The sequence below is a fragment of the Aristolochia californica genome, unplaced genomic scaffold (genome assembly GCF_029961685.1).
Source record: "Aristolochia californica isolate CCGP_79_NKW_82.1479 unplaced genomic scaffold, dmAriCali1.0.hap1 SCAF_9, whole genome shotgun sequence".
NCBI classification, from domain to species: Eukaryota; Viridiplantae; Streptophyta; class Magnoliopsida; order Piperales; family Aristolochiaceae; genus Aristolochia; species Aristolochia californica.
The window spans coordinates 31502417-31520149 of NW_027182290.1; the positions used below are offsets into that span (position 1 = coordinate 31502417).

A 17733-nucleotide genomic window follows, 5' to 3' on the forward strand; every position below is an offset into this window, starting at 1 on the left:
CATGTCGGTGTCCAGGGAGCTGTCCAAGTAAACGACCTTCCCGATGACAACGATTGAACGGCCGCCGCTTGCCTTATAATTAAAACGGAGTCTTCTCTAATGTCTCATGCAAATTTCTGAATTTCATACGGAGCCGCCATTTTTAACCAGAGCAAACACATTCACGGAAAAAGGCCAAAAGAGTCCAAAGGGTAGGTTGTTTTCGATCACAGACTCTTCAGGTGAACGGAACTAGTCCTAGTGTAGAGGCGTTACTTGTAAACCTCAAAGAAATGGATCGAACAAAAAATGGCGGTTCTCCTAAAGAGATAAATGAAATCCCAGTAAGAGAACTCTAATAAAAAGCAAAAACCCAGGCTTACGTTACCGTGTCATATTTTCCCATCAAGCATGAGGCCAGACTATCTCCATCTTGTTTCGTGGAATAATTTCTGTTTTGACAGCTGAATGTATCGATTTCGTTCGCAATACCGTTCAGTGGATTACTAAAAAGAAAAATGATGAACGAGAACGAGGATGAGACGTCTCTTGGGTTCTTCAGACAAGCTCGATGAAGAAGTTTATATATCGTTGCACAGAGAAAAAAAGCTAAGAAAGGAGGATTATATTTCCACTATAAAATTGCTTTCATTATCTTAGAAAACTTTCACAATTCCCGTAGCGGAAACGCATTAGAGACTTGTGGAATGCCCATTAGTGCTGGTGTATAGGACAAGGGCTAGCACCAAGATCGGAAGAACAACGATGGCAGTGGGCGGAGGAGGAGGAGGAGGGGTGCCCGGCGGCAGCATCAACGGGACGACGCAAAGCAAAGCTGTTACAACAACCATGGCTGTGATCATGCCAGAGTTCCACCTGCAGTGTGACTCTTCTTCGTCTTCTTCACAGACCATTTTAAGTCGGTTACAGGAAGACAGCGAAAATGCAGACCTTTTATGGGTATGATATCTTTTAGAAACTAAGCCATTACTGCTATAACGCATCTTACCTGTACCGTCTGAAACAACTAAAAAGTTACTAATACGTATATCTTTTTTATTTTCTGGATTAATGAAAATTATTGGGTCAAAATTTGCTGAAACAACAATTCCAACTCGGTCCTTCCTCTCTCAAGAGAAATTCCAGGGTGCCCTTGGCAGAAAATGCAAGTGCAAAATATGAATGCAGAGAGAATGAGAGAGAATTAGAGAGAATTAGAGAGAATAGGAAGAGAAGAAGGATAGAGATCGAATTCTTCAAGATATTGCTCTCTCAAGAACCATGGTTATTAATAATACCGACGGTTTAAACCGTCGACCTTGTTAAATCTGAGTAAATAGTCTAGCTGTGACGGAGGAGATGAAAATAAGTTCAGATTTCTTGCTCCAGTATCACTCACATAGGTTCTTCGTTCAGGTTGATCATTCTTTACTTGACTTGCACTTCTGCAATGGGTCGTTTCTGGGTTTAAAGGGATATGACATGGAGATTGAAAGGAAGTCTATGGTTAATTAATTCTAGTCCTACGAAAGAGGAGATGCTGCTGGATCGAGACCCAGATGAGCCAAAGATGGACAGAAGCAGCACCATCACCACTGACACGCCTTTGCAGGTGAGCTCGCTGGCCTGTCAAAATCTCACTAAAATTGATTTGTTTTAAGGGGAAGAGAGACCATTCCTTTTGCTTCATCCTCCAAACCAGCCAAAACGTGACGATCACTGTTCATCTAAGATTGTTTGCAATAATAAACAAACAAACAAACAAAAGAAATGGAATCAAAACTGAAAACTTGCAAAAAACAAATGCCTCCAAAAATGATTAATTCCATTTCACCAATCGCAGAATTTACATGGGAGGTGAGAATCAGGCTCCATTCCTTCTATCCACAATTTCAGACCGAGTGTAACAAACAAAATTCACCCAGCCTATCTCCATCTAAAGGTCAAAGCTCCTTGCTAGGACATTTTGTTATTTACACGCCCTTACCAAACCAAGACACCGACCTAATGTTCCCATTTGTGATTAGTACATAACCTATAAAACCTGCCAACTATAACAAGTATTCAGTGATCAAGATTCTTTCAGCTTCTTTGGAATTTCCTTTTTCCCATTCGTGCTCTCACTATGCCTTTTTGTAACGATACTGTTGCTTTTATGCACTATGGAGCCCAACACGCAGTTGTATCTGAGAATATTTGTAACAATAGCATAGGATGTCACTTCACATTTTGGTTCTGACAAGTTCCTTCTCTCTATGGCTGCATACATTCCACAACTTGAATCTTGGATAGATGACTCTCTTAACTTGTGACATACAAGACTTTTGTCATGAGAAAAGCCATTTCTTGGTGCCTGCAAAGAAAGTGAACTGTAATCAGTCATTCAGTCTAGATTTCTAAAATTGGGTTTGGGTACATCCAAAATGACTAGATAGGTTAGGAAGTCATTTCCCAAGTAATTATAATAGGATTTTTCTTAATACTTATTCATGCAGGGACTAATTCCTATGCTATCTTATATTATTTTGCACACAATAACATTAGTCAAAGGAAATTGTCTTCACAACACTGTAAGAGATGTTTAGGGCATTTGACCGATTGAGTGGTTAAGTATTACTTATAAAACCCGGAGGGGACTGGCCAGTTGAACCAGGTTCAACCGAATTCCATCCCCTGCCGAGGTTACTGTTCTTATAGACCCAGAGATACCTGGATTGCTTTGCCAGTTAACTGGCAAACCACATGTCCCAGCTGGCCAGCCAAGTCACATTGGAGAGGGGCAAGGAGGAAGTTTCTCTCGCACAAAAGGGGGTGAGAGCAGTAAATGGCATGCAGGAGAGGAGCCCTGTCCTCGTTGCCAGCACCAGAAGAGAGAAGGGGGGAGCCCTTCCCCTGCCGGCAAAATAAGGGCGAGCAGTAGGGGTCTGCACCCTCTCCTGTTTGTAAATCGAAGGTCAGGAGAAGAAAAGTCTCTCAACATATTTCTTTATTTTTAATTATACTGACATCATTATGACATCAGCATCAGTTCAACCGACTGTAAAACCTGGTTGAACCGGGTTGGACCTGACACTGTCACCTCACCAGGTTGGGTTGTATACCATTGGGATTACTGGTTGTTCTTTAAGTAAATGGTTCTATTTATATTACTTTGCACTTAAATTATTTTGGTTCTGTTTACAGTTTGTTGTTGTTTGCCACAAGCTTACCACTAGACTGCAAAGAGAAAAGAAACCTGTAATAACAGAGCTAGTATATGTCACCTGGAAATCAACGGGCCACTCAATTCTAGAGCTTGGACACCCACAACCTTCACCGAAGTTGAGTACCAACACCATCGTAAATGGTCTTGTCTTCAGCGTGTCTCTGGAGTAAGAAATAACAAAAATGTCAAAAATACATATCTGCACTGCGTACATGTATAAATAATCACTAAAAGAATACCTTTTCAAGAGAAAAGGTTGCTCCAGTAGGATGGCAGGCTTCAGATACGGCCTATCTGAAAAAGAAACCTAAATGACAAATATATAGAACACTCAATCGAGGATATGCAAAGAGCTTAATGAAGGAACTTCAGCTAAAAAACATTGCACTCCCTTCTAATATATAATTTTGACTTCTACAGGGTTCAAGTCACCATTCAACAAATATCTATCCAAAGATGGTCAACCAATCATAGGAAAGTAGTGCAATCACTTGCAGCAATAATCAACAGAAATTTTCAGTATAATACGTACTTCAACTGATTTCAGAAATGGCAAAGATGCTCTTCGTCCATGTACACTAGAAACCCTGAGAGTCCATTTCACATTTCTATCATCTGCATCAAGGCAAAATACCATGAAGATAAGAAATCATGGATCCAATTTATAATATAGTCAAGATTTAAGGGTGCTTGAACAGTAAGAGGTGAATAATCAACAAGAATCTATTCGGCCTTTTTCAGAAAAATAAGTTCAACCTAAATGATACTCCAAGCAGATGAAGGGCAAATTTCAGAAAAATAACCATTTGGTATGGAGAGACAACATTTGCATGCTTTATAATGTTCTGACAACCAATTAAATATCATTCTCTATTGAGAGGATTAAAAAACAGCAAGCTTACTTTTAGGAAATTGAGTAAGACTGAGCTGGACAAGGTCAATTCTGACAAAAGGTGGGATCTGCAGATTCATTAAGTGCATGGCACCTGCAATGACCTGCTCGGAGGTTCAAGTCAATGACAAAACATTCTACTAAAGACACAAAACGAAAATATGACCAATCATTTGAAATCCAATCTCCATCCTGGTTCGGTAATAAAACTCTTTGTGAGACCCTTTCTCTGCTTGATTATTAAGCTGTTTGAATTATACCAATAGCCTAGAAAAGCTCCACATACACATAAAACAAAGATCAAAGGAAATACCTTGTCTACTAGTCCATGGATCACCAAACTGGCTTTCTTGTCCTTAGGTGTTGACTGCAAGAGCATGGACAAAATAGGAAAAGACAAAAGAGGGAAGTTACAAATAAACATCTGGAGAGAAAATTACATAAAAAGGATAATGAATAATTATAGCTTAATATGGTACATAAGATACAGTTATATAAATCAGTCAGTTATAAATGCTATAGCAAACAGAGCAAGAAGAGATATCATGTTTTGCTTACCCGACAGCAATAACTACCTTTTCTATGGAAAAACTTTACTGTTGACTACCCTTAGATGAAATCCTTTTATTGAATATTTGTATGGAAGGAAGCCTACCTGAAGGTTTATTATCACCAACTTTCCTCCACCACGTATACATTTTAAAGGCAAGTTGCATGCAGGGGTAATCTGCAAGCTGCATAACACAAGCAGGATATTTAAACCGACTACTTAAAAGAAACAAAAATAGGGATATAATCACCCAACACATCTCAAACCACTCAACCCACCATTCAAAGGTTATGGAAAAGACAGAGATACATCCAGACCATATCAAGCCTACTCATCCAAATGGTTGGTCATCCCATTTAAATTCAATGTCTGATACTCTTTGCCATCAAATGAAAAGTTGTTGATAGAACAGTGAAGGAAGAGTCGGCAAGCAAATTAACTTTTCGTCTTAGACGCATAAAGAGGTGGATTCTTGCAAGGGCCATATATTCAAAACCTATGGGACTTCTTTTAAGTTTTGGGGGCATCAAGAAAAATACATAAACTACTACATATCTTAATGAAGACCATGGCTAACTAAACACTTGCAGAAGCTAGTCACCATGAGTTACCTGGTCCCCAAACATAATACAACATCGGCCATTTTACAATGCTTTTCTGCAGGATTCATCTCTTTTGGTGGTAATGCATCCTAAGAAACAAAATCATAGTCAGTAAAATAGATAGTCTGCAAAGAAACTAGAACAATTTAAGTTGCTTAAGACAGCTCCATTTATCCCAATTTAGATGGACTTTCAGCAGCAGAGCCATATATGACAAGTCAAGAAGAAGAACTCCAAATCTACTTCTTCATACTTTTATCTATGCCTTTTTCTAGTTCAACCTTAATTCTATTTTTCCCATATGATAATTTTTATCAATATCTTCTAAAAACATACTCTATCCTTCACAGGATGATGATGATAACAACAGCAACAAAGAAACACAAGAGTCGGTGCGAATAATGTACCTCCCAGTCAAGAACTGTATCTACAAGTTTTGCCCCACACTTGTCATTAGAACAACGCCTTAATGTCTCTTTCATTCCAATCGTTTCCACCTCAAAATCTCGGAGATATCTTCATATAACATGCATTAAAGACCATAACAGAACGCATTAAACACTATAGAAGTTCAATAAGTGGCCATACTAAAGATCTATCAGCAGAGCATTTTAATAATAAGAAAGTGAAAACTATTACAGTTGAAAAGGATGTTATTGTGATCTAAATTGCGAGTTCATACTCTGCTCCACATGACAGGCAAATTTCCCTGAAGGAGTTCCCATGCAATTCAGATAGTTTCTCCCTCGGTATTCCAGATCGAAGATGGAGGCTGTCCACATTCTAAAGGATAAAAGTAATTAGGATGAGGACAAAAAATTCAAAAATAGAGGTACATAAATGTTCCATCTTGTTTTTGCAGATATAAACACAGTCACATAATTAATTGAATTTTTTTGAGTTAAACTCGCAAGAAATAAATTGAATAATTGATACCTGACTTATCACGAACTTCAAGATACCAGCTTTCTCTAATTCAACCAGTGCCATATGAGTTAAACTCGGCATAGCACGATGAAATGGTAGGGACGCTTCAGGGACACCTTTGCCTTCATGCTACAATTAAACTTCAGTTACTGAAAAAGTACTTAGTTTTATCAAATGCCATTATAGTGAATTCCTTACAATACAATAAGCTTGTCCTTGATTAGGATATCCATCATATCTGGCACATGATGCTCATTTACTCTACAAGCTCATTATCTAATTAGGAATACAACCCAATGGTGCAAATTTCTACCTCTAATTTGAGGAGGAAAAGAGAAAGTTAAACAAACATCAAACCACATAGGAGATTTGGTTATATTTGTATAGAAAGAAAATGAGAGTTTACAAGAAGAAAAAGAATATAAACCCTGAAAGCAAAAGAAAAGAGCAACAAACAAACTGGAACCAAAAGGTATGAGCATCATTCACAGTGTTTTTGCTAGTAAGAGGCCTCATTCTTAACTAGAAAGTCTGCTAGATTGTTTGCTGAAAAGGGGGTGTGAGAATAATCTGTACAAAAACTATTCCAGAATCTCATAAAAAAAGTGACGGAAGCACCAGGATGGGAATACAAAGACTTGCACAGCCAATGGACATGGCAGAGTACCCTACATCTCAGTCAGACCTGTGGAGGCCTCAGCCACCAGAATGACTCAGACCTCATTATCCCTAAAGACCCTCCACCAGTTGTGCCTAGAATTTCCCAGAAAAGTGGCATCAAAGTTGAGAATGACCAGATCCATCAAGAGGAGGAGATCAATGCTGAATAGTCACAACTATGGAGCAGGAAAAATATCCCTAGACTCCAATGCGCATGAATAATGGATGGAAGGAATAAAAGTGCTCCTTAGAGACAGAAGCCAAGAATCTAAATTCTAATGGCACTTAATAATCCAGAGCCCATATTATGTGGGCGGCATTTACATGACTGGCTTTTTGCTGTATTCTCTGCCAAAACAAATAGCATAGAGACTGAAAGACATGCAAGGCTACTGAGGCATGCTCATCGCATATCTTGGGTAGCCTAAGACATGCTTGATAATGGATAATCACAACCTATCTAAAAAAACTGACAACTTGAATCAGTTATATGCAAAATAACGAGTATAATTGGTTTTCTAATAAATATAAGTTTATTTGATTGAAAAAGCACCCTCATAAATAAAGAAGATGCATTAGCAGGTGGCAGCATATAGAGACAATACTTCCCTCTCATCAGGAAATCATATCTTGGGAAATCCTAAGCGTTGAAGAGAAAATATGGAAGAGTCTTACTTAACTCTCTCATCAACAAGTCTCACAAAGCAAAAATTAATTAGCTCATAGAGTCAGCTGGAGTCTTACAAGAGTCTCACAGAAGAGTCTCAATTAAATGTGTTTTAGTTATGTTCGTTTTCTATTTATGTTCAGTTGTTCAATTGTTTTAGGACTTATCCTTTAATGTTTAACTTTGGGTGTAACTGGGACAAGAGTAGTTTAATTGTAATTGGATTCTATTTGTTTCCTCTAATATAAATTGAGACTCATTATATTCAAATTATAACAATTTAATGGAGTATTTCTCTTTCCCAAAAATTCAACATGGTATAAAAGCGGGTTTTGTGAGTTGACTCAGTCAACCCACAGAGATCATGTGATTTTTTTTATTTATTATCTCTAATAGTTTAGGTTCGTATTTTTTCTTTTTTCTTTTTTTCCTATCCCAGTACCCATTGTTTTCATGGCGTTCGCACCTCCATACTGAACTTTTCATATTAAAAATTATATATTGACGAAAATATCTTTGAATCTACTTTCTAAAGCAAAAAAAAGTTTGGCAATTAGAGTTTTCTACAAAGAGAAATCGATATTTGAAGCAACAAAGGTCAGACAGTAAGAGAGGTTTGAGTAGTAGCAGAAACTTTCAATTTTGAGGCGTTTTATGCCATCAAGAACAAGACTTTGTATAGAGAATTATATGTAAAAAAAAGGATTTGTAAGTCTATTTTCTTACCTATCACACCAATTTTAAATCTGAGTTTTCCAGAGGGAGATATCAATATTGGAAGACTCAATGGTCATGTTGGCCAAAGAAGAAAGAGTATTTAGTTCAATAAAATTACAAAGTCCAAAATATATCAGATTCCTTCTCTCTAAAGAAGTATATTTTATAAAGAAATATTATACTTGAGTGAAAGGTATTGAAGTCTAGTTTTAGAAAGAGAAAATTTCATGTCAATTTGCTCTATATGTAAGGAGATATTCGTATTGGAGTTAACAACTGTCAAACCACCAAATGAAGAAAATAAAGAGGTCATAACAGATTCAAGAACGAAGCTTTTATGTTAAATTAGGTATCAAATTAAAGTTCTTTCAATCTATTTTCTTAAGCAACAAATGGTTTGTGATTCTGATTAATATTGTAGGAGATATTCATATGATAAGTACTAAAGGTCTACCCTTAAAAAGTGAGTAGTCTCTTTGTTAAGTCTTAAAGTAGGGTCATTTTTCCACTTTTAAAATTGAGCGGAGAGTGTTTTATACTATGATTATTTTGATTGGTGTATGACTACGAGAGATTTTATTCTCCGAGATTGTGTTTAGTCCAAGCTTGGTCCCTTTTATCCCTAGTTTGACAGGGAGAAGTAGAAGAAGAAGTACAAGAAAGAGGTATTTTATTCTACATGTTGTGGTCTTTTTTATGTAACCAAAATATTCAAGAAAGGAGAGAACAAATGATGAAAATTTAACATCTATGAAAAAAATTTCCCAATGAAGATCGTAAACCAAGATTGAAAACTAATAATCCTTTTCATTGCAAGCTGAAATAATAAACTCCAACTTGAGGGGGCTATTGAAGAGAAAATATAGAAGAGTGTTACTTGACTCTCACAACAAGAAGTCTCACAAAGCCAGAATTAATTAGCTCAAAGAGCCAGCTAGAGTCTTACAAGAGTCTCACAAAAGAGTCTCAATTAAATGTGTTTTAGTTATGTTAATCTTCTATTAATGTTCAGTTGTTCAATTGTTTTAGGACTTATCTTTTAGTGTTTAACTTTAGGTGTAACTAGGACAATGGTAGTTTAATTGTAATTGGATTCTACTTGTTTCCTCTATTATAAATAGAGGCTTATTGTATTCAAATTATAACAAGTTAATGAAGTATTTCTCTTTTCCAAAAATTCAGCACTAAGACATGCAAGTCAGTGAATACTCAAAATCTCAAATTGGTGGACCTAAGTAACGCATTTTCACACGAAACAGTCCCATTTAAGTAGGGAACATCCATTAGGCATTGGCAGTACTTGGAGAAAACAGTTGACTCCCATCAGTGCCCCTGTTTATATGTCTTTCTCTTTCTTTTTTGCATGATAATTAGCTCATAGGTCTTCTTGAAAACCCCTTTAATGTTTGTTAATCCTAATCTGCATGGCACTTTTATGGTATACATGTGTCGAATTTCTAGAAAACAGAAAAAACAGGACTAAAACTCATTACAGTACTTATGAATACAATAACAGAGGAATTTGTGTCCTTGGTTAAGAGGCATGCCCGACTAAAACATCCCAAGTGTGTACATGAAAGAAACCTTAAGTTCTTTAACTAAAAATGCAGGAGAGTAGGCAAACAACAACAATGGGATGTCTCTACATTAAAGAGAGATAGAAGAGGGGATGAAGAGAGAGAGAGAGAGAGAGAGAGAGAGAGAGAGAGAGAGAGAGAGAGAGAGACATCAATCAATGATACAAAATTTTCACATACTACTCTCTATATCACCTTACTATACTGACCGCATGTGTATGGAAAATACAATTATTAAGCTAGCAGCATAGTACGGGTGGTTACTTCCTAAGAGGAGGATCCGGAGTCACCAGAAGGTCCTCCCATGGTTATAAAAATAAACAATTAGAGTAAAAATGGGCAAATTTTACATGCATGTCACATGTATAACATAGAAAGCAATGACACAGAATAAAGTGCATGACATATCATAAACTCCATAACATTCTCCCACTCATAGGAACCAAAAAAATATTGAGCATTTCCTTGAGGGGAGTTTACTTTCGAGTTACATTGGATAAATAGATGAAGTATTACCTGAAGAGTCCAAACTCCTTTAGGACCTCGAAAATCAGGTATACCACAAGATGTTGATATCCCAGCCCCTGTAAATGCCACCAGATGCTTACTCTGCAAGCGTTGGCTTAATGATATTAACAAGATAGAATACCAAACCCGGGGATCATGGAAATGATTTCATGTTATCTAAGCAACAATGTCCCAACCTTTTGAATCATCATAGCTAGCTCTTCAATCTGCCATTACAAAGAATAAAACAGCACCAATCAGTTCACATGGCAAGTCACTGAGTTGAAAGAACAGCAAAAATTCTTAGCTGCTATCTTAGTGATATTTTGACAGAATTTGAGAGAAAATAAAAAAAAAATTGGTGTTCTGCCTTGTAGCATAGAATACAATGAAACCTCAAAACTCCGAACGTTATAACCATAAAAAATAAAAATAAAAAAAATAAAAAAATCCCTCCCCAAGCAAAAATATCAAGACAACATTTGAAGCAAATGCTGCTGCCCTTTGCGAACATGAGGATCTCCCAGAATAAGGAAAAACTATAGCAAACTTATTTGACAAGAAACACAGCAGATATCCGACCGTGAAGAACATCCCATAGCATCCTATAATTCACAACAAATTCTCGAGGACTACTTTCAGGATTTCTGCAACTTGATTGTCGATCACAAAAAGAACGAAAAGAGTAAGAGCAGGGGCACTGGCTATTAGAACAAATGCATAGGTCAACTACAAGACCTTAAGTTTATTGCTATATTGGTCACTTGGGGTCATCCAACATCCACAACAGCTTGAACTAGAGCAATTCCAGTACATAAAAAGCATGGCAAATGAAACGCAAACTAGCCAGAAAGATTAACCAACTAAACAAACATACTTGAGAGTCTCACTCGTTATTTTTAGCGTAAGTCCAGAAAGAAAGTGGCTTTTCCTTTCATTAATAACGTACATCCGTTCAAACTAAACCAAGACAATCAACAACATGAACAATGGAGGAAGAGATCATCATTTAAGCGGATGATCAGAGTGGCGGAGAGATTTCACCTTCCGCTCCAAAACATCAGGTGGGTCGAATATCTCAGACATTCCCACCGTCCCCACATCTTCTCTGTACGAAAGTTTCTCTGCATAACCGAGAGACATATCTTCTCGGACTGAAACCTCTGTATACGAAGCAGTATTCCTTCAACAAGAAGAGAATCACAGATGATATTCCTTTCCCGTTGTTCTTTTTATTTTCTTTCGTTTTTTTCCTCTGTTTTCTCTGCTGTTAAGACCTGAGTCCTTTAAAAAGAAACTCCAAAAGACCGTAGCCATTAGCCATTACGAAATAGTGCAATACCCATATCACCCAGAAGCCAGAACACAAATCACCGATATTTAATGTAAGAAGCACGTGAGACATCGAAAAAGAGCCTTTATTCTCCCACATTAGAAGGTTCTCACAGTAACAACAAACATGAGAAAAGCAACTGAGAAGTTGCTTTTCCCTCTTCGAACAGGATGGCTCAAAATGAAAAAGCTTCTGATCAACATGACGAAAACGATACGGGCACTAAGGTAATTTCATCCAAGGAAGGTGATTACGGTAATAGTTTCAACCCGGCCAATAATTTTCCATTGATCCGATCTATTAACGTGTTTTGATAAATTAAAATATCACTTTCTCCCAACAAAGTGCATTTATGTCAGTAATTATAACCGTCGCAGGATCTTGGCTCTTATAGATAGATTTTCTACTATTTTCGAGGTTAGATTTCCCTTTCTTTCTTTTTACTTCCAGCTGTTTAGATACTTTTGGAATAACAACCTTTCTCGCGCCCACTGCTAAGATGCGACCGTTGCCCGCTTTACCGCATGTGCTATCATGCCCTTCCAAACAAAACTATCAATATGAGACGCGCGTAAGACGCCTTACGATGGATTTGAGTCCCTTTCAACTATCATAATATAGAGTAAGAGTTCTTAGCCAGTTTTCGTAAAATTTTAGTCTAATTTTCAAATGCAACTTTTTCTAAACTTAAAATAAAAAGAAATTTTATTTAATTAAATTTTTCTAAAATATATATTTATTTTTAATAATATTATTTATTTATATTTTTAAAAAAAAAACACTCTGTTCAGCTCCCTCTGTCGTTGCTAGCGTCGACCACCTGTCTACCTTCAGCTTCGGAGCTGCTCTCTCAACTCGTAGCAGAGCTCCCTTCCCGCAGCGCCATCACCTTCACAAAGCAAACAGACCAAGTCACCACTACGGCGGCAAACCAGGCGGGTGGGGGGGGAGGAGGAGAACCAAATCCACCTTCGACCTCCCAAAAAGCTGCACTGGTAATTGGTAAGCACACCTCCTGCCCATGCTCGCCTACCGATACTCCGTGGTTTCTTTCTCCCACACTAGCTTCGGAGGGATTAAGGGGAGGAAAACTACTGCTGTTAAAACCCATATCTTACAATTATGGAAGGAGCATCGCCATCTATGAGGACGATAACTCCCCTTTTGGGAGCTCTAGCATCTGAGTCTTATCCTTTCAATGGATAACAAATTAGTACTAGGATTGGAAAAATGTGTAACAATCTATATTTTGTAACCAATTATTTTGACATGTGAAGAGATCTTTGAATTTCATCCGATCTCAGCGGCTACAAAGTAGGACATCGTGCTGTAAGTGTTTGGTCAAGTCTTCTCCAATGCGACAAACCCAATGACCATGGTATTTCCCCTCCTGCCAAATTGCCTTGGAGAGCACGGTTTTTTCGGCTTCGCGACAAGTCCAGGCGGGGACAAAGCTCCATCCTGAAGACGATGAGTAAGCTAGAGATGGCAATGGCAGTAGACGCTGGAGGGTTCAGGAAGCTTGTTGGAGTGCAGGGTAAGGAAGGTTTTAAAATAGGACAGACCGACGACAGTGTTTTCTATTTTTATTGTAAATATTTATTTTATAATACAAAAAAGAATTGACCACATTATTTTTAAATTTAATAAATTTGGTGATATAAGGCAACATTAAGAAATAGTCTAAGAGAGCTGTATTCGGAATTTATCAAAATTTTAGAATAATACTGTACGTGCATCCTCTAATGCTTCACGGTTCGGGCTCCTGGCTTACCTCTTGCAGATAATCCAGCCTTCAAATAGTGATCTTACTCTCTCGTGCCAATTTCAATTCTCAGGGCTTCTATGAGAAACAAGGGCGACCTCCCACTTCAACAGTAACTTCAATCTCAAAACCTGCCTAATATATACAACAACTCTGTCAGGGCTATTTTACTGTGTAAATGACTATCAAACCTTAGCAGTATTAGATGTCCAGGCACCTCGTCGGGATTTCTGTCAGCTGCGGCCTCTTCCAGAGGAGAGGATCAACCGTTTGCAAAGTGACATTAGAAAGATTTATCCTCCTCTAGGTGGTTATCAGAGTATTGGTAACCATGTTCATAGAAGATGTCCAATTCCCGGAAGTAAGAGCACATGCTTAAATTTTTCGATTGTAGCTTACCACATATTTTTGCTTTCTTGAAGTATTTATTGATGTTCTCCCACTTCTCTTTGCACTTCTTCCCACTGTGACTATACCCCATTGATGATAAATCCCTTGATATCTCTTGCCAGAGCTGATCTCTTGGCGTTTTGGTCTGAAATTTGTGCTCAAATGCAATTCGAAGCTTGATAAGAGCTTGGACTTCAGAACTTGGCCATCTTTTTTTATTTATACCCACTATTGTTTTTCCCTCACCTACAGCAGAATTTGGCAAGTGCAATTGTTCTTCTGCAGACTGAGGGCCAATATGTGCCTGAACTTTGGAACTAGGGTAATAACTGCAACTAGTATCACACCCATTATTATGCCGAATATCTTCCTTATGCCTACACTCTTCCACGTATGAACATTTTGAAAATCTTTCCAAATGGATTTGCTGGCCAGCAGTTTGAAGCTCACAATGAGCCTCATCTTCAGGAAAAGAGTGATGCTCCTTGGTGGAATGAAATGCATTATGATTTGGATCAATTTTCTCTTTCCAATCTTGCTCCATTTGTGAAATGCCTGCACTTTTTGACAAGTCATTTTGCTGATGCATAAACTTCTCAAGGAGAGAAATGAGACCAAAATCTCGAGAAGCTGCACATGCTCTCTCCTGAGCCCACATCTCATAGTTCTGTCTCATTGCTTCCATCTTCTGTTGTTTCCATGCTTCTTCCCTGGCAATTCTCTCATTCTCCCTCTTCTCTAGTGTATCCATTAACTGCTTTTGCAATGACTCTTGCTTCATCATCACTTGCTTCATCAATTCCTGGAAGAAGTAAATCATTTTCTTAGAAGAACTTTTCTTCCGATTCTTATCTTTTGGTTCTTTGACGTCAACAGAGGTTTCATCATCTTCAGAAGAAGAAAAGCTGATTTCAGAGATAAAGTTGTTTGGGCTACTACTGGGTCCTTCAGTGAAGACTTGGACTGGAATATAGACTTGTTCCACCATCTGACGTCCACTATTGTCATCTAATACACTGTTTGGGCCAGCTGCTGCTTCACAAGTCCCATTCTCAACAGTTTCATGTCCAAATGAAAAAACAGAGCTTCCCCTGTCTTGGTGGTTCATTTTTTCCTCAACATTTCTTTTATAGATCTTGCAAACATATTCATCGTCCTCTCTGTGCCTTTTAGCATCTCTACTGCACACTAGCTCTTCTGGTTTCCTGATGAAATCTCAGCATCAGAAAAATTTACAAAAAAATAGGAAAAAAATGAAAATCAATAACCATAAATCAGAGTAATAACCTAATAAAGTTTAAAGCCGATATAGATCAGGGGCTTCCATTTCTAGTATTCGGGAAGCCTCAAACCACAAACCTGGATGAAGCTGATCTTCAATGGAAATTCCAAAGGGAACCCTGAACCAGCATGCATTGGAGGCATGGTGAGGTCTCATGATGGCTCAATCTACCTAGCTTTTGCTGGTCCAGTAGGTCATTACAGCTTGCAGAGGCAAAAATTAACATCTTCTAACAAGAATATAAGCTATGTCACCAGATATCTTCATGCTCAGTTGAAGCAGAAGGAGACTCGGCTATTGTAATCAGCAGCCTCTCTAGGAATTCATCTCACTCTTGTAGGCTTAGATATTTCTATGATGAGATTTTAGACATAGGTTCTTCTCTACAAGCAAAGTGGCAGCACACCTTGCATGCTGGAAATTTCATCTCAGATAATTTAACCACCTCACAAGATGTATTAGCAGGGGAATCTCTCCTCCTCACAGCTTTAGGCTTTGTTTTTTCCCTATATTACCACAAGTTCAAAAAAGTTTAACAAAAAATATAAAAAATAAAAGGCTATAGTGCAGCTGTTTCTTTTTCTTTTGAAAGTTGGTTGGCCCTTAGACACATAACAGAAACAACAGTGAGGAAAATCTTGAATTTGTAACCAGAAGAAATCAGCCTCAGAGGGGTTAAAATTGAAAGTAAGCTGTCTATACACTACAAGATCTTTTATTCCCATTCCACGAGCACAGCAACGATTATAACGTATAGCATTCAACATGAGATACCCGAGACTGAATCATACTCCTGATACTCACCGAGAGTAAAAAATAAAAAAATTGGGTGAGCATGCTCTTCATTCCTGTCAATGGTATTTTAGATACTCCAGCAAAGAGGCCTTTCCCCCAGGATGTTGCTGCAGGTAACTCCTCCTTTATATTGTCATGTAATGGTGGTGAAATGAACAACAGAGGAAATGTGGAGTAACAACAGATAAGAATAATTTAGAACCTGTACAGTGCTATCTATAAATTCAGCTAAATTTAGAAATTTTTTCCTGAAACCTGGAAATAGAAATAGTGATACATATTTCTCAATACATGCCATGACTTCTTCAGGGAAAGAAAATTTCAAATTTACACTTACGCAGCTCACTATTTTATGATCTCTTTCAACTCCTTGTTCCGCCAAATAACCTATTGGTATCTGTCCTATACTTCACAAGAGTAATTTCAGACAATATGTATCTCATGTTCAACTTTCTTGCAATTCGGTCTGGATATAACAAATGATAGGGAGATGTTTACAATGTTTCAGACAATATGTTCCTCATGTTCAACTTTCTTTCAATTCTGTCAGGATATAACCAATGCTTAGGAGTTGTCCACAATGTTTTTCTTTGCATAAAAGAAGGGGAGGAAAAAAACTGTTGAAGAAAGTAAACAATCAGCTCTCTACTAGTATTAACTCGTAGTTGTATGGCGAAGTTACAAACATTTCGCCTCATGGGCTCTGAGGGAGGTAGCTCTATACATGATAAATAACCCAAAAAAATTATCTAATGGGCCACAAACACACACTCAGCGGTGATGGGCCAACAAGAATAAATGAGTTTGGCTTTGCTATTGTAGTTCAAACTTAACGAATAGGGATTAGGGCTGTCTTCTTCTGTTCCCCTTCCTCACTTCCATGCCATCTGTAAATCGTGCAGTAGTAGCCCATTGAGCATTCAAGAACACGAAGCATCTTTACACAAGCTATAAAGAAACTATAACAATGGAAAAAATATTAATCTGGAACCATTCCAGGACTCAAATAATGTACTTTACGCAAGCTAATGATATAAAAATACCCAAAATGCCACGCACTGGAAATAAAAATCACGTAAAAAGTCAATAGACGGTTTGAAACACAGAAAATTAAGCAATTCTTCTGCAAGCTTACCTATACGCGTTTCTCGGAGAAGATTCGGTAGAAGTTTCCGGCGGTGCGTTAGCCACCAGCTCCGAAAAAACGCCAGGAACCCCGCCAGTCTTCGAAGGAGGCCTACGCTCGCCGTGAAAACATCCATTTGCAGACAAGTCGCCCCCGAATGTCCAGTCCCGAGAAGCGTAATACGTCGCAGTATTTATTCCGTCGCCAGCGAGCTGTCGGACCTCGACTGCGGGAGGAGCGTCAGAAGAACGAAGAAGGCCGTAAGATCGAGCGCCGGTGTCGACCAACGGCGATGCTTCCGAAGAGAAATGCGGTTCCCCCATTTTCTATTCGGTAAAAAAATGTTACGGAGTCGGCAGCGGTTAAATACCTAAAAGAAGTGAAATTGAGGAGCCAAAACAAGCGAAGGCCACGAAAGGTCGCTGTTGACGTGACTTTCACCGACAATTAGATAATATACCCGGCAACCGCATGGACCGACGCACCATGTTACGGTGGGCCCACGGAGAACTGGTTTGGTCCAAGCATAATTGATATTGACTCAGCACCGTACACTTCAACAACATGTGTCAAATCAACCTCGAACGACCACATGAAACGCGGGTGAAAACCAATGTTTTATAACCGACCGGTCTGACCCAAATTTAAAAAAGATGAGCTGGGTCAAGGTTAGACTTGCCCCTTTTTCTCACCGAACGTTCCTCTAATCTTGACTTCTTTTTGCCTACTGTTATTGCATGAGTAACGGTGGCATCGAGT

At 38.2% G+C, this 17733-nt stretch overlaps 2 protein-coding genes across 3 annotated transcripts; both read right to left on the reverse strand.

Moving 5' to 3' along the window:
* Positions 1 to 1791: 1791 nt before the first annotated feature.
* Positions 1792 to 11529, reverse strand: LOC137941254 (NAD-dependent protein deacetylase SRT1-like). 2 transcript variants are annotated; one of them, XM_068786579.1, is made up of 14 exons: positions 11328 to 11529; positions 10481 to 10510; positions 10293 to 10385; positions 6165 to 6284; positions 5911 to 6011; positions 5636 to 5744; positions 5238 to 5317; positions 4732 to 4810; positions 4390 to 4443; positions 4087 to 4180; positions 3717 to 3799; positions 3424 to 3491; positions 3243 to 3345; positions 1792 to 2332 (listed from the first exon to the last, which is right to left on the reverse strand). In XM_068786579.1, the coding sequence occupies exons 1-14, from the start codon at positions 11424 to 11426 to the stop codon at positions 2051 to 2053; spliced, it is 1395 nt and encodes a 464-aa protein (XP_068642680.1). In that variant the 5' UTR covers positions 11427 to 11529; the 3' UTR covers positions 1792 to 2050. The 2 variants fall into 2 exon arrangements, with proteins under 2 accessions (XP_068642680.1, XP_068642681.1); XM_068786580.1 differs by having other exon boundaries at positions 10293 to 10360; positions 11328 to 11381.
* A 1659-nt stretch (positions 11530 to 13188) lies between these two features.
* Positions 13189 to 17297, reverse strand: LOC137940778 (trihelix transcription factor GTL1-like). Its single transcript, XM_068785904.1, has 2 exons — positions 16984 to 17297; positions 13189 to 14976 (listed from the first exon to the last, which is right to left on the reverse strand). Exons 1-2 carry the CDS (start codon positions 17295 to 17297, stop codon positions 13665 to 13667), a joined length of 1626 nt encoding a protein of 541 aa, XP_068642005.1. The 3' UTR covers positions 13189 to 13664.
* Positions 17298 to 17733: the final 436 nt, after the last annotated feature.